General features: G+C 44.7%; 1 protein-coding gene across 2 annotated transcripts in view; it reads left to right on the top strand.

Moving 5' to 3' along the window:
* The first annotated feature begins 219 nt into the window (after nt 1-219).
* The window catches only part of SLC22A18 (solute carrier family 22 member 18), a 99,221-nt gene continuing 76,006 nt past the window's right edge, over nt 220-23,434 (top strand). For both annotated transcript variants that reach the window (XM_026660165.1, XM_026660164.1), the window contains exons 1-7: nt 220-301; nt 1,112-1,287; nt 6,547-6,630; nt 9,513-9,737; nt 13,727-13,824; nt 15,509-15,654; nt 18,114-18,246. In XM_026660165.1, the coding sequence (XP_026515950.1) occupies nt 6,595-6,630; nt 9,513-9,737; nt 13,727-13,824; nt 15,509-15,654; nt 18,114-18,246 (638 nt within the window). In that variant the 5' untranslated portion in view covers nt 220-301; nt 1,112-1,287; nt 6,547-6,594. The remainder of the gene's footprint in view (nt 302-1,111; nt 1,288-6,546; nt 6,631-9,512; nt 9,738-13,726; nt 13,825-15,508; nt 15,655-18,113; nt 18,247-23,434) is intronic.

Genomic DNA, 23,434 nt, shown 5'->3' with positions numbered 1-23,434 from the left:
CTTACACTAGATATCCAGACTCAGAGGTGTGGGTCTATTGCACATACCTTAGAGAATAAGAAGTACAGGTAAGTACTTTTTCTTTCATAAGCATAGTTGATCTTGTATTTTACATAAAGAAAATTTCTGTGAACGTCTCACATGCCAATGCTTTTTATTCTAGGCTTGTCTTGATAGAAACCCAGAAGCTTTCCTACCATAGATTGGGAAAGGGAAACCGGGGGATATTAAACCTCGCCACAACAAAGGATGTAATTGCAAGCGCTCAGGGTGCCTTAAGAATTATTGTGAGTGCTTTGAGGTTAGTCAAGTGACCTTTCCTAGCATTAATCATGTTCTTAATAGAAATGGATATGTTCTGATCCAGCTGTTTTTGCATAAATAATATTAGACACTAAAAATAAATATTTTTCTTCCCCTCCTCAGATTGTTCATTCTAAATCTTATTCAACTTAGGGGGACAGATTCTTTCCCCTGATCTGGCTGTGGCTCACCAGCTAAGAATTTCCCTATGGGGGTGGAGGAGCTCTCAGCCAGCTCCTATGCCAACTGCACTCTTTGCTCCAGTGTAGGGGATAGGGAAAGGCTGTGTTGCGAGGAGCAAAGCACAACTTTGTTCCACTAGTTCTCAGTTGTTGTGTGGCTCCTTAAGGGGCTTGCCCCACACCTGATCCAAAAGTATTTGAAGACAGAGGAAAGTTTCCCATTGGACTTTTGGATCAGGCCCCAAGTGCAGATTTTTCCTGTCCATGTGGAATGGTGGCTCAGTTGCTTCTATGACATTGCCCTCCCATCTGATCCAGCAAAGTCCTCCACATGTCTAGAGTCCATGCTGGGGGAGCTGAAGGAGACTAGGCAGGCTAGAGGGAAGGAGTGGGTGGGCCATGTGCAGGGTCGGAGGCATACACATTCCAATCATTCCCCTCTGTGGCTCCACAGAGAATACTTGGAAAAGCTGATCATAGCCCCTTGCTCTATTGACTTTTCTCTAGTCTCCCTCTGGGAGTCTCCAGGACTGGAACAGCCAGGGTGAGTCTGTGGTAGCATGGCTCCAATGGATAGTCTTATGTATGTTTAGTAATTTATGATTTTGGTGTTTGTTGTTTTCCAGGCAAAAATTATGTGTTCCTCTATTTGCAAATGCATTGGTTGCAAAAATTATGAAGAAAGCCCAGATTAAAAAACACTGATGAACATGCCCAACTACACGGAGATTAGAAATAATGAAGAAAACATCCTTGTTTCAACATCTACATTTGAAATGTTATCAAAATCTAGAAGAGACAGGTGAATATTTGGCATTAACAAAATCAAGTCCATCTATCTGTCCAGCTATTTTAGATTTTTCTGAAGTGCCCATCACTGGGTTATCTAAAAAATAGTGACTAATATTGACTAATGGTTTGTATAACAGATATCTGTAGATCCACACATAATTTTGGATTTATAGGATTAGAAAGATCATTTAAGACAAACCATTTAGGAATACACTATGCATAGCTTAAGGTTTATAAATATTACACCTACTTACCGAACTGCAATTACTTTTTTACTGATTGAGGGTCTGATTCTGCCCCCCCTTCTCTCCTCCCCTGTCCCACTCACTTTCAGCATCCCTTCTCCCTTCATTTGTCTTTCGATTTAGCTAATCCCCTTTTAACAAAATCGTGGCCAAAGAATTTTTTTAAAATGGCATTTAAAAAATGTTTGCAGGTGATCACATTGTTCACCCTGCTTGTATGTTATACCCCTCTCCCCTCTACCTGTTGTCTGTCTTGCCCATATAGATTGTAAGCTATGTGGGGCAGGAACTGTCTGCTACTCTTAACAGTGCCCAGCCCAACAGGGCCCCATCCTAGGGACCATCCTAATAAACATAATAAAAATTAATAAGGATCCAAAGCCCATTGAAATCTATAGGAGTCTCTCCATTGACTTCAATGGACTTTGCATCAGGCCCAGAAGCTTCTATGCAAGATGAATTTTTCTCTGCATCAACCACTGCTTTTTGTTTTTTAACCTTCATATATATATTAAAAAAATGTATTATTAATTCTGTTTTAAAAACTGACTGGTGACTTATTTTGATTAATTTAAATAGTTTTTGTAGGCTTGCTGTTTGTGCATGTGCTTGTGAGGTTGGTTAATTAGTTAGTGAGTACTAAGTCCTGCCATTACTTGCTTGAGTCATGCTGCAGGGGGAGTGGAATGATGGCAACCATATGGTAGTTACAAGAGTCATCCTGTTGACTTGAAGCAAGATGGCTTGGTGTGCCAGGAGAGGACACTCACTGCCTTTTCTAGCAGAATATGTTTCCAGCTAATGTGTGTTGCTTCCTGCAACATATACCATGGTGCCTGACTAGGCCTCTTAAATGGTAGACCATCTTCCTTGACTGTTTCTTACAAAAGAGGAAAGAAATTCATTGCACCATCGTTCCCAAGTTGTACTACGTGTACAGCACTTGGATGCACTTATCCCCTGAGTGTGAACACTATCTCACATGTGATTAATTAGGAGGATTCAGGAGCAGCTTGTTGGCTTCTAGAGCTGTTACAAGTAGAGGAGTAAGATGTCCCACAAGAATATGGTATCTAGAAACAGTGCAACTACTGTGACTCAGCTCTATGTATTTTCAGTTTCAGTAAGTTTAGTAGAGTGTAATTTGTCTTTCGCATATTGAGTGTTTACTATTCAAATATTTTATATTGTTGTTGTTTTTTCCTGACAGGCAACCTACTAATTGTATATCCTGGGAAGTGGTTGAAGCAACATGTGCTTGTCTGCTGGCACAAGCTGAAGAGGCAGAAAAAGAAACTTACTCTGTTTGTCTAGCAGAGCAAATGATCTTGGAAGAGTTTGGGAGATGCTTGTCACAGATTCTGCATTCAGAATTTAAGTCCAAAGGGCTGACAGTTGAGTAATGTACAATGTATTCTAAAACTAATGAGTGTTCACTTTATTGAGCATCACTATATTCTGAGTACTATTATTACTCAGTGGCCTGATTTTGATCTCACACTGACTTAACTTCATTGACTTTAACTCAGTTGATTCTGAATTACAGTGGTTTAAGTGAGATCAGAATCAGGACCAAAACATTTAAGAGTCACCTAGAATATTTTATTTATGTTAAAGGATTTTCCATAAAACAACATCATTGCTTTGGGCCAAATTCTGAAGTCTTTACCCAAACAAAATTACCATTGAAATCCAAATAATTTACATGGCTTTGAGAGGAGTTTACCTAAGTAAGGTATTTAAGTCAATGATTTTCAGAATAGGCCCCAAAAGAGGCCTGATTTAGGATTAGGCCCCTTTTACTACTATGAAAGCACTTAGTAAAATCAGAAGAGTAGAGAGCTACCTTATAACTTGTAATATACATCTTTTGGTGTTTTCTCCACTTTTCCAGTTTGGGGAAAAAATTAAATATTAAAACCAAGATTTTTAGGTATGGTCTTCATTTTTGCAGTTGCAATTTTGCTCCCACAAATCTGGTAGTTAGATGTGAATGATTGATATTTATATGTGCAGTTCACTACAGCTGCCCAAAAACACCTGCAGAAATGGAGATTGGATGGAGGCGCAGCTCAAAACTAGGGCTTCAAAGTTTTCTCTAGACTTATCTCCACACCTGCTCTTCCAATTACAATGAGTAGAGCTGCACTACTTTAAGAAGGATTAAACAGTCACTGCCCGTTTTTGTGGGAGTTTTGTGAATATTTGGTTTTGGTACATATATACTGTACCTGTCAATATTCAATCTACCTGCAGATAACTGTATTTTGAAGGTGTTCACATTTTTGCATCCTCACTTAGGTCCATCTTTATTCACACAATAAATATTTAATCAATTTATTTCCAAGTTTTATATGTTATCACAAATACTAATGTTCTAAAAACCCTTCCACACTGCTCTATACTGGAGTTTGATATGACAGAGCAGTGTTTTTATTTCATTTGTTTTTTCCTATTTCTCATAGTATTCTTCCACTATGTCCCTGGTCCTGCAAAGCATTTAAATATGGGCTTAAATTTAATCACCTGGGTAATCCCATCACCTTCAACAAGGACTATTCACATGAATAAAATTAAGCAAGTTAAGTGCTTGGCTGGATGGCAGCCTAAATCTTCTTTCTAATGTCATTGCTTTTATTTAACATAACTTTGTTGTGAACCGTATGTATAAAAAAGCAAATAAAACATAAGAGGTAGTGTATGCCTCAGAACTTATTTTTGACAATCAGTAGCTTATACTGCTTATAGGTAATTTACATGCTACACCATTCTGTATTTTGAGCAATTTCTAGAATCAGTGTTTGAAATTAACGTCTTAATAGCTTAATTTATCACAAGGTTTGTCTACACAGCTTGATAATGCATGCTAGAGGGTTGTGAATTCTAAAGCACACCGCATGCTGCACACTAACTGGCCCACGTAGACCCTGCTGGTCAGAGGTGAAAGTAAGCCGGTATGCCCTGGTATGCCCCAGCAGTGGCTGGAGCCCCAGGCCCTTTAAATTGATGCCAGAGCCCTGCTGCCGGAGCCCTGGGGAAGAGGCGGCAAGGCTCGGTTGGCGATTTAAAGGGTCCGGGGTTCCAGCAGCCGCTACCGCCCTGGCCCTTAAAATAGCCACTGGAGCCCCACCGCCGCCTCCCCAGGTCTCCGGGGATGATTTAAAGGGCCCAGGGTGGTAGCGGCTACCGGAGCCCCGGACCCGTTAAATCATCCCCGGAGCCCTGCTGCTGGAGCCCTGGGGAAGCGGCAGCGGGGCTTGGTCGGCCATTTAAAGGGCCTGGGGCGCCTGCTGCAGCTACCGCCCTGGGCCCTTTAAATCGTCCCTGGAGCCCTGGGGTAGCGGCAGCTGGGCTCCGGCAGCCGCTACCACCCCGGCCCTTAAAATAGCCGCTGGAGCCCTGCCGCTGCCTCCCCAGGGCTCGGGCTGCAGGGCTCCAGGGACGATTTAAAGGGCCCGGGGCGCCTGCTGCAGCTACCGCCCCGGGCCCTTTAAATCGTCCCCGGAGCCTGCCGGAGCCCTGGGGTAGCGGCAGTGGGGCTCCGGCAGCAATTTAAAGGGCCCAGGGCTCGGCTGCCGCTACCGCCCCAGGCCCTTTAACTTGCTGCAGCAGCCCTGCCGCCACTACCCCAGGGCTCTAGCAGCAGGGCTCCAGGGACGATTTAAAGGGCCCGGGGGGGTAGCGGCTGCCGGAGCCCTGGGCCCTTTAAATCACCGCTCGAGCCCCCGGCTGCCGCTGCTACCCTGGGGCTCTGGCAGCGGGGCTCGGGTGGGGATTTAAAGGGCCCGGGGCTCCCACTGCCACTACCTTCTGGGGCCTTTTAAATCACCACCCAAGCCCTGCTGCTGGAGCCCTGGCGTAGCGGCGGCAGGGCTCTGGCGGTGATTTAAAGGGCCAGGGGTTCCCGGCTGCCACTACTGCAGCGGAGCCCTGGTCCCTTTAAAGCTCTGCCAGAGGCCAGGGCCCGGGGGTAGCAGCGGCAGCCGGGAGCCCCCTCCGATGGTGATTTAAAGTGCCCGGCACTCCAAAGGCCCCGCCTCTCCATCTCCCTATTTGCAATGTACTCCCTGGGTGAAGTGCTTCATCTACTGACAAAGTGTTCTAGGAAAGATGGCTGTAGTGGTGTTAGATATTGAGGCTCAGGGCAGGATGCTCCCTTCCCTTGTAAAGCTATGAGGAAAGAGAGCAGAGACCATCTAGTCATGCGTCCTTGTGGGGCTGGAAGCTTCACATTGGTAAAGTGGGAATGATCGCAATGAGCTGCATTATCTGGAGATCTGTGGGAGATATCAGTGAAGATCCCATGGAACAGAGGCCATTCCTCTCAAAAAGCTGAACCCTGCTGGGCACATCCACACTGCCTCCTAGCCGAGGTGTGAAATCATACTGATAAGCAGTCGCTTTTGATGAATTTTGCATTGTAACTTACTCTGACTTCAAAGAGGAACATGCCAGACAGAGCAGTTGTTCCTCAATTAATTGGCTCATCCAAAATTAGAGGTTTGAATATTGAAAATCTGGGCCTCAGAGCTTAACTTTAGGCGTACCCTTTTTAGAGTCTTGTCCCTTCGGTACGTTGATCCACAGGCTAGACATGAAAACTGGCCTCTCATCTCAGTTCCTTTCTTAGTGCCAGTAAACATCAGGTCAGGCCAAAGTGCACTTAGGGAGACTGCATACAGACTCCTTTTGGCAGTGCAGTATGGAGCACTGGGAGAAGTAGTGGGGTGTGTGACCAAATTCCTTTGGTAGCCTTTACATAGGCTGTTTTCAGCTCCAATTTAGACATGCCAATCAATCAACTCACTGACGATTTTTAAGTGCAGGTCAGCAGCTTTTTCTGTAAGCGGCAAGTAATTACATGGTCTTTGGACTGGATTTCTGATTGTCTCAAAATCTCTAAGACAGAGTTTTGTTGTTAATTTTACTCTTATATTGAGTGTTATAATTTGTTCACAGTCCCCTGTCCTATCATACACCCAACCAGGAAGTTTTGTTTTACACTGTTTGCTCCTTTCTTCCAGGAAATTCAGCTGCTGAAGAACCCATTCTTTCATGCTTAGATGAGTTGAATGTTTAGCACCAATCTTCCACAAAACCATCAGCCTGTAAGTAAATTCCTCTTCTTTAGTGACAAATGTGACCCTGGTTTTATAGGGGTTTGACTCTACTTGAGCATGGCCTTTACAATATCAGAGTCGATAACCATGTGTCTTCTCTGTGTTGCTTTCAGCTCTTCATGCTGCAGCTCAGTTGGCAAAATATGGTATTGCTCTGAACTCTCTGACTATGGTAACACCTCCCTGTGTAACATGAAACCTCCACGCATCCCCTTATTTATTTGTATTGTGGTAGTGCGGGCCAAGACCCTTGTCACTTGTGCGAGGCTCAGTACAAATACAGATTAAAAAAAGATGGTCCCTGCTCCAAAATGTTTACAATCTGCCTCCCCGACAGAGTTACAAGGACCATGACAACATCTATGGAATCATAGAATATCAGGGTTGGAAGGGACCTCAGGAGGTCATCTAGTCCAACCCCCTGCTCAAAGCAGGACCAATCCCAAAACAGATTTTTGCCCCAGATCCCTAAATGGCCCCCTCAAGGATTGAACTCGCAACTCTGGGTTTAGCAGGTCAATGCTCAAACCACTAAGCTATCCCTCAACCCTGCAAACACACACAGGTCATTTTACAGATGTGCCATTGTCATTGTTTATCATGAGTCTTGCAAAATTTGGTATTTTTCTTAGAGCCTCAGCTCCTGGAGTCAGGTAAATTAGGTCAATTTCCAGCCTTTATTGCAAAAAAAAAGCTACAAAGTGTGACCCTACAGGTTCAGAAATCAGCAGGTAAATAAAGAGAGGCCAAAATCATATTGTTTTTTAAATTGCATGATTTGTTTAAAGCCAGTCTTCTGGGCTTTTGGGGACCTGACTCGTGAATTTTGAACACTTGGGGTTGGCAATCCTGGACTGGCTTCACTGACTTCAGTGTCAGTGAATTCACATGTGAGTGTTTGCAGGCTGTGTGTTTGTGCAGCTCCTACCACAATTGGGACCTGGCTTGATGCACGATCACTGGCTGAAGTTCTATGGCCTGTGTTCTGTAGAAGGTCAAACTAGACCAGTGTTTCTTAAACTTTTGAAAACTTGAACCACCATCAGGAAAATGAAACAATCACCTGCCTTGCAATCCCCTCATGTGTTGTTAGTCCTCATCTCAATCTATGTGACTTCCACCTTGTCCCTTCAGCCAGTCCTTTATGCCAGTGGTCTCCAAACTTTTTTGATCGCGCACCCCTATCAGTAAAAAATGTTTGAGCACGCACCCCCTGCCGCGCTGAAGCAAAAAAAAAAAAAAAAGCCACTCGGACTCCCGCTCCTCCTGCCGCGCACCCCTAAGGATCCTCTTGCACACCCCACTTTGGAGACCACTGCTTTATGCTCCACCGGGGGCTGCACCCCGCAGTAAGGCTGGAGTAGTAGATCACAGTTATCCCTTCTGGCCTTAAAATTTATGATTGGATCCCAAATCTGGGCCTCTGGACCCCATGGAAATATAAATATTAAATAATAACAAGCACACATGGCATATGTCAATCTACTAACTACAATAAATGGGCCCAGCCATGACTAAGTCAGTAAGAGAGCACCGGCAGCTGATCACCCGTCTGAAACCTTAAAAGCATGGAGTAAATGCACTTTCTCATTGGAGTCAAAGCTCTCAGTTGTTGGCTCTCTGTTTTCCCTAAAGATCACAGGTTGCCCTTTACATTCCCTTTTAGAGCCATAGGGTCCAGTTCTGCTTTAGGTGTAGCTGCAGATTACCTTCGATATCTATGAGTGAGAGAGCAGGGGTTGGCCCAGTGTCTGCACAGATCCATTAAAAGTAGCACAAAGACTCAGGGCTTGAATATGATTCCACATCATGTTTCATTTTTCACTTTTTAAAATCAGTACTAATCATGTTTATTTTGGCTTGCCATTTTTTGTTTTTTAAAGAGCCAGCACTTAGAGAAGCCAAAACAGTTGGCTGAAAAAAGCGGTGACTCAGCATACCAGGGGTGGGCAAACTTTTTGGCCTGAGGGCCACATCTGCGTGGGGAAATTGCATGCAGGTCCATGAATGTAGGGCTGGGGCAGGAGGTGGGAGTGCAGGGTGCGGCAGGGGGCTCAGGGAAGGGGGTTGGGGTGCGGGAGGGGTGCGGCAGGGGGCTCAGGGCAGGGGGTTGGCGTGCAAGAGGGGTGTGACAGAGGGCTCAGGGCAGGCGGTTGGGATGTGGGGTGCAGGAGGGGTTCAGGGTATGGGCTCCGGCCCGGCGCTGCTTACCTGGAGCGGCTCCAGGGTGGCAGCGGCGCACAGCGGGGCCAGGGCAGGCTCCCTGCCTGCCTGTCCTGGCCCCACGCCACTCCCGGAAGCGGCCGGCACCATGTCCCTGCGGCCCCTGTGGGAGGGAGGACAGAGGGCTCCGCACGCTGCCCTCGCCTGTGCGTACCTCCCCCAAAGCTCCCATTGGCAATCCTGCAGGCCGGCTCCAAAGCCCTGATGGGCCGGGTCCGGCCCACGGGCTGTAGTTTGCCCCACTCCTGCAACATACCCTTAAGGTGCTGATGCAGTAAAAATTACAAAGTGAGAGATTGTTGTGCTCTATAATTTTAGCCCTTTGGTACTGAGTTCAACTGCAGCTCTGCTGGGATTCTAACAATGGCCTTTTTCTTTAACACTACGACAGTTCTGTTTAATCCAATGGTTAAATCTAGAACGAGAAACATGAATGAGATTTCTTGTCATTAAAGTGATCCACGCTAATGCCTGGATCAAAGATAACACAGAAGGTCTCCATTTGTAAAAATGAAAAAAAAAAAAAAATACTCAGCAAAACACAGTGACTCAGCAGCTTTCATGCACTTAAGCCTCAAATTGCAAATGTGACTTTTGCACCTTGCATGTAAATGAGCTCATGTTCCTAGCTGAAAGTTCCCTTTCAGGTTACATTTCAGCCTGGGCAGTGTGTTATAAGCCATTCCCCGGCCAACATGAATGAAGGGGCCAGCTCTGGAGGAGAGAAACAGGAGCTGAAATTCAAGAGAGCGATCTTGCAGGACCAGAACAAGCCAGAAAATATGATCCAAAGGCAACAGGTGATACGGCTCACCTATTTGATTACAGCCATGGACCTGACCTGCTTGTTCATGCAGATTGGGATCATTCCAGTGAGTACCATTTGAGTCTGCTTTAATAGAGCAGACCACTTTCTTTCAACACAGACTATTCAGTTTTTCAACAAAATTAGAGGAGACTTTCTACCAGGAAAGAGGGGAGAAAGTTTAGAGTCAGATGTAAGTGAATGTAGTGGCCTTTCACATGGCACTCTATGTACTTAGGGTGAATAGATGCACATAAGTAATGACAGGCAGACAGTACTTAATTTGTGCCAGGGCTTGCCAGGCTGAGCCCCAGTACCTCTAGGCTTGGCAATTCATATCCCCAGGACCTTTGGGCTTGTCACGTCAATTATGAAATTGCTTGAGCCCTGGCACCTCTTTCATTACCAATTAAGCACAGCAAGCAGATGATTATTATTTATATTGCAGTAGTGCCTAGAGGCCTCCGCCAGACGTGTGCTGCATTATGCTGGGCCCTGTGCAAACACAAAGTGCAGTCCCTGCCCCAAAGAGTTTATAATCTAAAACACAAGCTGTAGTAGGTAGGTGAACTAACAAGCAGGCATGGGGCGGGAGCATAAGGTAACAATAATAGAATATCTTAGCGTAGACTGCTTTGTGCACAGTATATATGTGTAATAAGCCAATCAAGAGCCTGTAATCACAATGTGTCACTTGTCTAGTGGTTCTCGGGTGGCAGCTTTCTGTAGACACCATGCAAGAGGTGGTTTTAAGGAGGGATTTGAAGGTCAATAAAATAGTGGCATTACAGATTTTGGCAGGGCACTTTCTCCACATATAAGAGGCTACGTGATAGAGAGAGCAAAAGTGTTTGTGGAAGATTGCAACTGGCCCTGTTGTCCAAGTAGAGGTGGGGATTGAGGTTGCATTAAGATAATAGGGTGGATTAGTTATGGCAGGGCTGAATTGTGAAGGTGTCTGCATGGAAGGCCAAGACATTTGTGTTTGATGCAGTGGAGGAGGGGGAGTCAAGGGTGGGTCTCTAAAGTGGTGTTGGTGTGATCAGAACAATGAGTCAAGAAGACGATCTCTGTAGCAGCATTTTCAGTGGCCTAGAGGGCACAGAGTTGTAGGTGCCAAAGCCAGACTGGAGGATGCTGCAGTAGTCAAGTTGCAGGTCATTTTAAAAGGATATTATCAAGCAAAAATGTAGTTTCCACTCCATTCACAGCTCTGAGCTCTTCCTCTTCTTTTTCTTGTCCTCATTTTTCTTCTCTCGCCTGCTATGAGAGCTCTTTCCCATCTCTGCGTCTCCAGAGACAATCCACTCTGTGCCCCTCTTTCATAAACCAGTCCAACAGTGGCTGCGCTGTTGCATGGTCTTTTAGTGCTTGTCTGTGGGCGACTGATGTAATCACATTGGACTATGAGACTAAGAAGTAAAACTAACTTTCTGCACAGAAGGAATGCTGACTATTCACCAAGCTGTCTCCAATACAAAGAGTAAACCCACAGAAATATCTGTGCTAGATATATTATTTGCTTTACTCTTTCAGCAGCAGTATTCTCAAATACTAGTTGTAATAAATAGTGAGTAAAACTGTCCAGAAAGTAAAATGTCTTGCATTTATAATGTCCCTCTAAATACCCAAGGATGATGAACTAACATTGGAGTATTAAGTGTTGGCTGGCTACAAGAAGTGTATAGACTAGCTACAAGAAGGAAGCTGTTTGCTGTAATTTGAGTGATTTTCTACATATGTACGTTTTTAGGCAAATCAATTTTATCCAGTGCACAGTATCAGGTGTTCCAGGGTACTCCATATGGCAATGCAAGGTGGCTCTCTCATTTACAAAATGTGCTTAGTGTATTTAGTGCTGGTGAAAGTGTCAGATTTACAGTGCTGGTGACTCTGTGCCCTGGGGGTATTAAGTGCTTTGGAAGCTTCAAAATATTATGTTCACATTAAACATTACAAAGCAAAAGCCTGAGTCTGAAGCATCTGTCCCTTGGGCACAAGGTTTTTTAGGGTGCTTCCAGCTTTGGGATGTGGAGGGGACTGGGAGTACAGGTGCCATTTTGTTTGTGATATTTGCTGTTAATGCAGCTTGCTTGATTAAATAGAGTGGCATGATGACACAATCCACAAGATCCTCCTGTGTGGTGCTCAGAGTGATGTACATGTCATATCCAAAGGCAAATGAGGGGTAAAGTTAAATCATCCCCTTCAGCATTAGCTATGTGGTTAAGAACTTCCTTGTCTGCCTCAAAATGCCAATGTAAAAACAGAGAGACTAGGTGGGTGAGATAATATTTTTTTTATTGGACCAACATCTCTTGGTGAGAGAGACAAGCTTTCCAGCTTCACAGAGCTCTTCTGTAGGTCTGGGAAACGAGTGTCACAGCTAAATACAAGCTGAACAGATTGTTTAGCATAAGTAGTTAACACATATTTCAAGGGACAACTCAAGGTGAAGTGGCCCGTTAACACCTCTGTAGTCATGGGAGTTAGTGGGTTACAGATCTTCATTATTGGGGCATTTAGTGCACTGGATGCACCTCATTTATGGCTTTTTACAACAATGTGGGTGAAACCAGGCAATCACTATGTTCTCAATGAACTTGCACTGAAAAATGATAAAAGACAACAACACCATATCCCTCATGGGGGAACATCCTCATTCTCAAAGGAAACCTTGCACAACACTGAGAGCGTAAATAAATAACTCTGTGCTAGACACTAATAATCATGATCTTAATATAGGCACGGGATTTATGGCTTATTACAACAACTGATCCCCTCTCCCTTTTTGTCCTATGACTATAGGGATGTTAACCGGCCACTTCACCTTGAATGATCCATTAAAATATGTGCTAGCTACTTATGCTAAACTATCTGTTGGATCCTGTTTCTGAGGGCATGACTACACTTGCAGATGTAGAGCGCTGGGAGTTAAACCAGCCTTCGTAGAGCGCAGCAGGGAAAACGCTGCCGAGTGTTTACACTCTCAGCTGGAAGCGCACTGGCGTGGCCACATTAGCAGCTCTTGCAACCCCACAGAGAGCAGTGCATTGTGGTAGCTATCCCAGCGTTCAAGTGGCTGCAACGTGCTTTTCAAATGCGGGGGGTGGCATGGAGTGTGACAGGGAGTGTGTTGCGTGTATGTGGGGGGAGAGAGAGTGGGTTTTTGGGGTGCTGAGTGTGTCAGCATGCTGTCTTGTAAGTTCAGGCTCCCCTCCGCCCCCCGCTTCTCTTTCACACACTCACAGCAAGCAATATTCCACACTAATGGCTTGCTTTGTCCCGGAGCAAATAAGCATGCTGGCTGTCAGAAACGGAGCTTTGAAAGGGGATATCCGCATTCCTACAGCCGATTCCAAAACAATGACAAGAGTGGCCACTTGACTTAAGGGGATTATGGGATGTTTCCGGAGGCTGATCAAAGCACAGTAATGCAACAGCTTGTTCACACTGACGCTGGGACGTTTCAGCCGAGGCGCAACAAGCATTCTGCTTCTCGTGGAGGTGGAGTACCAGGAGCACTCCAGCTGCAGAGTCCAGGTGCTCTAAGTGCCTTGCCAGTGTGGACAGTTAGGGTGCCTGGGGCTGCTTTAATGCACTCTAACTTGCAAGTGTAGCCATGCCCTGAGTACCTTTCCCAGACCTGAAGAGCTCTGTGTAGCTCGAAAGCTTCTCTCTCTCCGCAACAGAAGTTGGTCCAATAAAGCTATCACCTCACCCACCTTATCTCTCTAATATCCTGGGACCGACACAGCTACAACAATACTGCATGCAATAGTGTAAAAATAGAGAGCTAGGTCCACAGCTGATGTAAATTGGTGACTTCAGTGGAGCCCCGTTGATGTACGCTGGCTGATGATTCGGGCCAGAGACTTTTGATTTTTATCAAATAGCCTTTATATTCCTCATGTTATATTATATCTGTGGGCAAGTACTGTTGCTTTATTTTGCAGGGAAGCACATGATCACTTATTACTATAGTAGTCCTGTACTTATTAAGCTCTTTAACATTCAGAAATGTAACATACTTCACTTTTTCTCCACTGTATTTAGTACTTGGCGAAGAGCCTGGGATTGGATTCAGTTGAATTTGGCTACCTCCAGACAACCTTTGGCGTTCTACAACTTCTGGGAGGTCCTATTTTTGGAAGGTAAATAAGAACCATTCTTGTGAACCTCCCATTCCCGAGGAAGATCAGAGTTATTTATTTTTTTTAATAAATCTACTTTATTCCTAGTTCTGAATCTTGGGAAATATTTTAAGAAGCCATCTGGATTTACTAAACAGGCTACAGAGAAATAAATATTAATTAAAAATATTGTTACAAATAAATGGCTTTTGTATTAGTTATTTCTCTAAATTTGATTATTTGGATCCAGACAGTGTGCTTAGCCAAAACATTTAGACCCTGCAGAGCTTGCAATCTAATGCCTTAATCCTGCAAATCAAGCAAAGGAGTAACTTTATGAACATGAGCAGGACTAGGAAACCCAGAAGATGAGTGTAACTTGGCTTTTTGTTTTGTTTTGTTTTTTGTTATTAACCAGTGCTATTAAGAAATAGTTCTAGTGGAAATCATAGAATTTCTGTGCCTGATTCGGATCTTATTTACACAGGCATTGCACTATGTCACCATTTGCTCCTGATTTGCACTAGTGTCACTGCGATTAGAATCAGAAGGACTCTATATTTACAGTTCAAACAGCCCTAGCAAAAGGAAGGCTGGGGAAGGACTTGTGGATTTCCCTGTGTTTCTGCCTCTGAGCAGTTGCAGGAAATTGCTGATACGGGATTCATACTCCTGCTCCAAATAGAAGAGGAGATGGCCTTGAAAAATCTAATAGAGATGAAGATAGCAGATAATAGATTATCCCTGTTCAGAGATGCACAAAAGGAGAGGCAGAGTAGTCCAGTGGGTAGGGTACTGGACTGGGATGCAGGAGACTTGGGTTATAAAGGGGATTGCCATATCTTAGTTAAAATGCAAAAATGAGGAAATAGAGATTCACAACAAATCCACTAACTGCATTTTTGCGGACCTCAGAGTATGAGAATGAGTCAATTTTCCTTGTATCTGGACGACTTTGCTTAAAACTAACGTGAAGTTGCAAGCACTGAAACTGCTAGATTTTTTTCTTAAAAAAAACTCTAGATCATGTCATGAACTGGTCTCCTGGGATTACAAACAGCAAAAGCCCAAATTTACTGAGGGCTTGTCTACACACACAAGTTGCACTGGTTTAATGTAAATCAGTTTAAAATCATCCCTTAGTGAAATTGATGTCTTTTTTTTAGACCAAGCCTTACTCTATTCCCTGCTTCCTTAGTTTAACATAACTAATTTTTATGCCACATCACAATTGTTGATAATCATAGTAGAAAACCCAAACAAAATGAAGATTAATAGAACCCTTTAAACAGCCTAGCAGTGCCTAGCTTGTGGTGACTTATGTCTAGTCACCAATAACTGTTTCTACAACACTCTCGGGCTTTGTCTAGACCAGGATTTAAAGGTGTGTGGTTAGATTTAAAACATTTTAACCAACATATTTGAAAATGCTAGCACAGAATTTTCGAATGCATTAGGCACTATGTTAGCTGGAAGGGTGTAACACCACAATGCTAAATCCTAATCCAGACAAAGCTTCAGACTTCTCACAGGGCCACATTTTCAAGTGCGCAGCACCCACAATTGGGTCCAGGTTTTCAAAAGTGAAAAATCTGATCAATGTTGTGGGGTGGGATGACAGAATAGCATTGCCAGCCTGGATGTATTGTATTTACAATTGCTAAAACAGTTCCATTTCTAAAATGCTGCGTAATTTATATGATAGGTTTGCTGACCAGTTTGGCACCCGAGCTGCGTTAACTCTTTCATATCTCTCTGGATCTGCCTTCTTTCTGCTACTGTCCGTCTCCACCAGCGTCCCACTTCTCTTCCTGTCCAGAATTCCATCCGTGTTTATGCATGGGCTACCAGGTAATGTCATGATAAGATGACCCAAATATTGGGCTCAGTATTGTCCAATCCATTTGTAGGGCCTGACCCTGCAATTCTTCCTCACACGAGTAGGTTAAAGTTGGTAGAACTAATAAGGGTTGCAGAATCGGTCTCTGAGTAGTTGGGTTTTAAGGACATGAGGCACCGTTTTTAATGGTTAGAGGAGGTGGTTGGGATACAGGACAACTAAATTCTGTTCCCAGCTCTGCCACTGATTTGCTGTGTGAGCTAGAGCAAGTCACTTAAGTGCCTGGGTGCCTGGGATAGACCACACTGAGAATGCCACACTCAGGGCAGACTGCAAGAAATAGGGCACACAATCCCCACAAGTGGTGGTTTATTCTATAATTAGATTCACCAAGCCAGTAACAAAAGAGCTTCTGCAGTACCACACTGGTTAACCAGAAGCCAAACACAGTCCCTTTTAGGCATTCCAGCCCTTGGCTCTCATCCAGACAACCCAGCCTAATATAGTGGGATGAATTTCTTCAATGGCCCGTTGTGAGCTGAGTGTCTTTAATGGGCCATCAACACATAGGTGTCTAGTCCTGATGCAAATCTATTTGGAGGGTGTCACCCAGGAACAACACACATGTTGGAGATACAACTACGTAGCCAATAGTCATAACTAGATACAAGGATGATACGTGCATATAAACAGGATAATCGTACTTAGCAAATCATAACTTTTTCCTTAACCCCATACTTTGTGCAAGATTTGTTGCAATTGTATAACTGTTGTAACAACAATGATACAAGTGGTCATCTTTCGTATACACAGCATCGCAGCTTAGTCTCTCTGTGCTTCAGTTTTCCCATTTGTAAAATGACAATGCTGACCTCCTGGCCTCACCACACCACACCATGGTGTTGTGAAGCTTAATTTGTTCATGTCTGTGAAGTGTTCTGGGGCCCTCATATGAAAGGTGCTATAGAAGTACAAAGCGTAGTTTATTATTTTTACTTGGGCTTGAAAAGTTTCACTGATCGCCACTTGCTTGAGCACTAAGCTACTTTACTATGCCCCCCAAAGCCATGGATCTTCATTCCCCCCAATAAACCAATTCACCCCCATCAATGAACGCCTTCACAGGGCACCTCTCCTTGTGCAGCTGCCATTTCCACTGCTTTCCTGAATGTGCATAAAGCTCTCAGCTTCCCAGCATTTTCATCCATCTGGGCCCTATCCTTTTAGATTCTCCCCCCCGCCCATAATTTTTAAGGAGCAGTGTCTCTGCTCCCTCCCAGTTTTCCTGTTAAAGGAACAGCAGCACTTGAGCAGCTCTGATCATTTCCTCCCCCTCTACCCAGACAGGAGGTCAAAAGCTCCCTGGCCCCACTCATTGCAACTTGCAGTGGGTGAGTGGGTTTTTCCATGCCCTGATTTTTATTACAGAGTTAAGAGCTGTGTCTCTTTAGCAGATCAGAATTCATTCCAATGGAATAAACTGTATCAATAAAATAAACTGCACATGTCCTTCACTGCAGTACAGCTATTTCAGATTTCTCAGCTGCATTCACTCAAGTAAGAACTGTCCCAGAATAATTTTTTAGCAACATGCAGTCACACACGGCCTAGCAAATTGCACGTCAGCATTAGTGAGTACCTCAGACCTGGCAAGCTACATTACAATGGCTTTCATTCACACCATTCCATTCTGTTTTGCTCCAGCTGTTTGCATCCAGTAAAAACCATCAGGCCAGATGCTCAGCTGGTGTAAATCTGTCTTGCTGATGGAGTATCGCTAGTGGGGGTAACGAAGACCCACACTGTGTTAATGTGGATTACACACAGCTGGTTTAAACTACGAGAGGTCTTCACCCCATTAGCAGTTGGTCCACGTAAGAGGTTCTGAGTCTTTTCCTTCTCCTGACTACTGGACTCTGGGCTGAACCCACAAAGGGTCTTAAGAGCTTAAGGGTATGGCTACACTGCAATTAAAAACCCACAGCTGGCCCATGCCAGCTGACTCGGGCTGTGGGGCTATTTAATTGCAGGGTAGATGTCCGGGTTCAGGCTGGAGCCTGGGCTCTAGGACCCTGCGATGTGGGAAGGTCCCAAAGCTCGGGCTCTGAGCCAGAACTTTTACACTGCAATTAAACAGCCCGTGAGCCCAAGTCAGCCGGTATGGGCTAGCTGCAGGTTTTTAACTATGGTGTAGACATATCCTAAGTCTCTTTGTTGATCTGGCCCTCAGATCTTTAGCGCAAATAGTAGAAGTTTGTGCTTTTAGATAAAGAGGTCCTGGGGTCAGTTCCCATTCAGTGGGGCATTGCATGAGGCTCTGGCTCAGTGTTACAAGGCCTGACCTCTGGAAGAGCTCTGTCATTTGCATTTGTGCATGGTCACCTCAAGGAATAGATTTATCATTCAGACACCAGAGTACGTTTCTTTTAGTTCAATGTTTCTTATCAAGTTTCTTCAAATATCTGTGTAGGTGCTCAGATGGTCATTACAGATCTGACTACTCCTGCTGAGCGTGCAGATGCATTAGGGAAGCTTGGACTTTGCTTTGGAGTAGGAATAATCATTGGATCATCCCTGGGTGGGACACTCAGCACAAAATTTGGGTGAGTGGTTGAGTTGTTTTTTACTTCTGTCTTGCAGTTATAACAATTGATTCAGCTGCTGAGGAGTATTTTGTTCTCCCCTCATTTGATAATGTAAAAACATACAACTCTTTCCTTATTCTTTGGGTGCAATTTTCAGCTGCCACTGCCTGATCCTGGAGCCAAATCAGCCCCGGCAGAAGTTAGAGAAACCCTGTGGCTGCTCTAACTTGCACTGGCTAGAATGGTTCCGTATGGGCCATTTCACAGGGATCAGCAGAAGGCAGTGCACTCCAAATCTGCCGCTTCCCCACCCTGGAATGCCTTCCGTGCCCAACAGCCCTGATGGTCCCTGTACCAAGGGTCAGGAAGGGTTGGCAGCTCTACACCACTCCATGATAATCCCGTGCTGGGGAAATACTCAGTCCCTTTGTGCAGCCCTGAAGGCACAAAGGCATATTATTAAGGGCCAAGGATCAATCACTTTGTCATCTGTGCCACTGTGTGTCACTATTGCTTGTTTTAAATAAGCCTAGTTGTAAATCCCCATTTCTGCAAGCTGGGCTAATATCCATGTCTCAGTTGCTTTAAAAGCAGCAATTATTAAAAAGTTAGTTAAAAGCTACAAGCAATCCAAGTCCAGGCTCTAGGCTTGTCCCCATAACTCCCTAAGCATTGAGGAGCAACTTTACCAGTGTATTAAGTGCTATTTAAAAACAGTGTTGTTATAGCTTTAAATCTCAAGCAGGGTGAGGCTCACAAATCACAACATTCTTAGAGGGACACTTAATGTAATGTGGGACTTTAGGGAGGAGAGCAGAGTTTAAGGGGGCCTGGAGAGGGGGAGTATGACAAATGAGGCAGTCTCCCCCCTCCAAAACAAGGATGAGTGAGAGTGTAACCCACACTTGTCAAGTGTGATCATTCCCAGGGCTCCTTCTAGAGCAGAGGTGGGTGGTGCAATGCTCTGGGCGGCGGGGCTGCTAGCTCTTGCCAGGCAGCGCAGCTGCAGAGCTGCAGCTTGACCCGGTGCTCTGTGCTGCGCGGTGGTGTGGCTGGCTCCCGCTGGGTGGCGCAGCTGCCGGTCCTGGTGCTCTGGGCGGTGCAGCTGTAGCGCCGCCAGCCACCGGTGCTCCAGGCAGCGCAGTAGGGGGGCAGAGAGCGGGGGGTTGGATAGAAGACAGGGGAGTTCGGGGTGGTGGTCAGGGGGCTGGGGTGTGGATAGGAGTCAGAGCGGTCAGAGGATTGGGGGCAAGGGTCCCGGGGAGGGGGGGCGGTCAGGAAGGAGGGGGGTGGTTGGATGGGGCGGTGGGAGGCAGTCAGGGGAAGACGGTCCGGATGTGGTTAGGAGACAGGGAGGGGTGGATGTTGCAGGGGTTCTGGGGGGCCATTAGGGGACAGGCACAGCCTCCCCTAACTGGCTCGCCATACAATTTCGGAAACCCGATGTGGCCCTCAGGCCACAAAGTTTGCCCGCCCCTGTTCTAGAGCTTTGGGTAAACCTACTAGACATCTTTAAAAGCGTGTCTGCACTTGCTGCTATAGAAAACCTTGATTTTTTTTTTTAACAAGTTTGATAGTCTCAATTCAGTTGGGACCATCATGGTCATCTAGTCTGACCACCTGCACATTGCAGGCCACAGAACCTCACCCACTCACTCCTGTAATAGACCCCCGTATGTCCTTGGGAATTAAGCACCTAAATATGTTTGAAGATCTGGGCCTTAGTCTCTCCGGGCCTCAGTTCCTGCATCTGTTAAATGGGGTTCATAGTCCCTCCCTGTTTCACAGGGGTGTTGTGAGGATAAATACACCAATGATTGTGAGGTACTCAAATGCTATGATAATGGGAGCCATATAAGTACCTAAGATAGTTAGTTAGTCTTCCAAGTGGGAAAATCCTTCTGGACCCCTACTTGCATTCTCCTCCCAGTATAGCAGCCAGCACCGTTTTCCCTCAGCATTGTCCTCCTCCACAGTCACAAAAAGAAAAAGGGCTGCATTTTATAAGGCCTCAGACTCTTACCCTTTGCAGCATGCTTTGTTAAAAGATGTTGACAGGCAGGCCTCCCTTCTCCCTCTCTTTCACTGGAGCAAATTTGCTGTGCACCAGTGGTGTGAGTTCATTCCCCAGGTAAGAACCAACTTCTTGATCTTTTCCACAGAACAGACTGCTCTAGTCTGATAACACTAGGGAGGTGAGAGGCGAACCCCGACTCATCTTTCTCTCAGGAGGCAGAATGACCCACATTCCCATGATTCTTAAATATTTTATGTGTCGAAAGAGTTAACAGTAGTTGAAAATTCTCACTACTAGAAGAAATCAAAATTGCTAATAAGTCTTTGTCCACTTGATGCCACTGTTGACCTGCAGTCATTCTTCTCATGATGTAGTAGTTGGGTTCCATACATGACAGTTATTATTGCCATTCATATTGTTTGGTTTTATCTGGATGAATACTTAATATTCATAGAATATCAGCTTTGGAAGGGACCTCAGGAGGTCATCTAGTCCAACTTGCTGCTCAAAGCAGGACCACTCCCAAGACAGATTTTTACCCCAGTTCCCTAAATGGCCCTCTCAAGGATTGAGCTCACAACCCTGGGTTTAGCAGGCCAATGCTCAAACCACTGAGCTATCCCTTCCCCCTAAAACATTTAAGCAGTTTAATTAAAAATTCCATTTTCATGAACTTTATATGATTCTTCAGGGTATTACTGAGGTAAATAGCTTAGAAAGATGCACAAAAGGTTTGACATTGATTTGAGTAAAAGCCATATCTACAGCTGCACTAAATCTACTACAAGAGTTACAATCCCTATTGTTCAGGGCACTGAGGGGCTGATTAAATTCTCACTGAAGCCAGTGGAAAGATGGCCACTGATTTCAATAGGCATTGGATCTGGCCCTTAATAATCAACATCTGAAGTCAGGAAAAACTTTTCCCGGTAATATAGCACTGCAAAACAATGTGCACGCTAATATGCTTCCCAGTGTCAAAGACTGGATACTCTACATGACTAGTTCTTGTATTGAAAATCCTATTTTTGTCTACCTTCCTTTGGTTTGTGTTATGCTTCCATTTGTCTGCATGAATTACTTTGGGCCTTGATAATATATGTAGGATGACAAAGCAGTAGAAAACATCATGTTTGATATTCTACGGTGCAGTGAAAGTGCTGCTAAAATCTCTGTTCTGTATCTACATATTGGTAGCATTCATTTCATTTAAATGGCACAGTCAATCTGTGGAACTCATTGCTAGGGGATGTTGTGAAGGCCAAAATTATAACTGTGTTCAAAAAAGAATTGGATAAGTTCATGGAGAATAGGTCCATCAATGGGTATTAGCCAAGATGGTCAGGGATACAACCCCATGTGCTGAATGTGCCTAAGCCTCTGACTGCCAGATACTTGGACTGGACAACAGGGGATGGATCACTCAGTAATTGCCCTGTTCTGCTCATTCACTCTGAAGCATCTGACGTTAGCCACTGTCAGAAGACAGGATACTGGGCTAGATGGAGAATCTTACCCAGTACGTCCGTTCTTATGTTCTTATGTTAAATGGCTTTGAAAAGAACCTCCGTTGTGGCTTTTGCATCCTCACAACTTCAACCCTGAAAGGATTTATCTTAATTCTTTGTGATCTTTGCCTATAACTCAGTGCTACGTATTTGAAGCTGTGATTTAGGATGATCCATTGTTCAGCAGTTATACAGTTCAATTAAATGAAAATTGGGAAAACCTCTAATTCAGGGGTTGTCTGGATTTGAAAGGGCAAATAGTTGTCACTGGATATGGATATGTGATACTTTTGCATGCTCATAAGTGGATTTTCTCACCCAGTGTGGTCATTTTGTCTTTTCACAAGCATTAATTTCCAAAAAGCAAAAATTGTCATAGATTCTCTGCTTTAATCATGATTATAGGTCATGTGCACTTATATAAACAGAACGTCAAATTTGGATGGAACCTTCCTTTAGGGGAAATTGGCAGGATTGTGGGTTTTTCATTTTCCTTTGGGTATCTCTCAGCCCATCGTTTTCATGTCACTGCAAGTGTGTGGGGGGGAGCATTGCTGGACTTGTTTAACTAGATACCTCTGTGGCTCCCAGCACTTACTATACAAGCACCTTTCCATCTTGTGCTTTGATGCCACATTTTGTCTGTGTGTCAAAGAAGTTTTCAGATCTGATGCTTTTCATTCAGCACCATCAGCCACTGGTTTGAAAATGTCCCCTAACAATGGGGGGAGGGATAGCTCAGTGGTTTGAGCACTGGCTTGCTAAACCCAGGGTTCTGAGTTCAATTCTTGAAGGAGCCACTTAGGGATCTGGGGCAAAATCAGTACTTGGTCCTGCTAGTGAAGGCAGGGGGCTGGACTTGATGACCTTTCAAGGTCCCTTCCAGTTCTATGAGATAGGTATATCTCCATATATTATAATATACCAGCTAATAGTCCACATACTACAGTACAGAAGAGGTATACATTAAAAGCAAAGGGATTGGAACACACTTTTGCCATATGATGTTTTGCCGGTAATGCTCACTAGAGGGCGCCAATGTTTTGAAAAGATTGCTGGACTACTCAGGCTCTCTTGCCAGTACCCCGGGAAAGAGGTGATTTCCAGGGTTCTCTGCTCTGACTTCAGACTCCTCATCCCTTTTGGATTCTGAGAGGAAAATTCTGTGATGCCTGTCCCTACTATTTACTGTCATGTGTTGCCTCAGTTAGACTGTCTTCTCTGCTCATTTTGCTCACAATTCGACACTGTGACGGGTTGGATCACAGAAACCCCCTTGGGAGCTGCCACCTGATGTGCAAAGACTACCTCTGCTCCTGTTTTCCCTGCCAGCTCAGGACTCCAGCACCCTGTCTTGCTGAGCCAGACACTCCTGTCTGGCTCCAACACAGACCCAGGGTCTGAAACACTTGACCCAAAGCTGCAAGTTTACCTGAAAACAGCTCCCAGAAGTGTGCTTGTCTTTAGCACTCAGATGCCCAACTCCCAATGGGGTCTAAACCCAGATAAATCCGTTTTACCTTGCATAAAGCTTATGCAGAGTAAACTCATAAATTGTTCGCCCTCTATAACATTGATAGAGAGATATGCACAGTTGTTTGCTCCCCCAGGTATTAATACATACTCTGAGTAAATTACTAAATAAAAAGTGATTTTATTAAATACAGACAGTAGGATTTAA

The sequence above is a fragment of the Terrapene carolina genome, unplaced genomic scaffold (genome assembly GCF_002925995.2).
Source record: "Terrapene carolina triunguis isolate 2854851 unplaced genomic scaffold, T_m_triunguis-2.0 Scaffold715, whole genome shotgun sequence".
Classification (NCBI taxonomy): Eukaryota; Metazoa; Chordata; order Testudines; family Emydidae; genus Terrapene; species Terrapene triunguis.
This window is presented reverse-complemented; position numbering and strand designations above follow the sequence as displayed.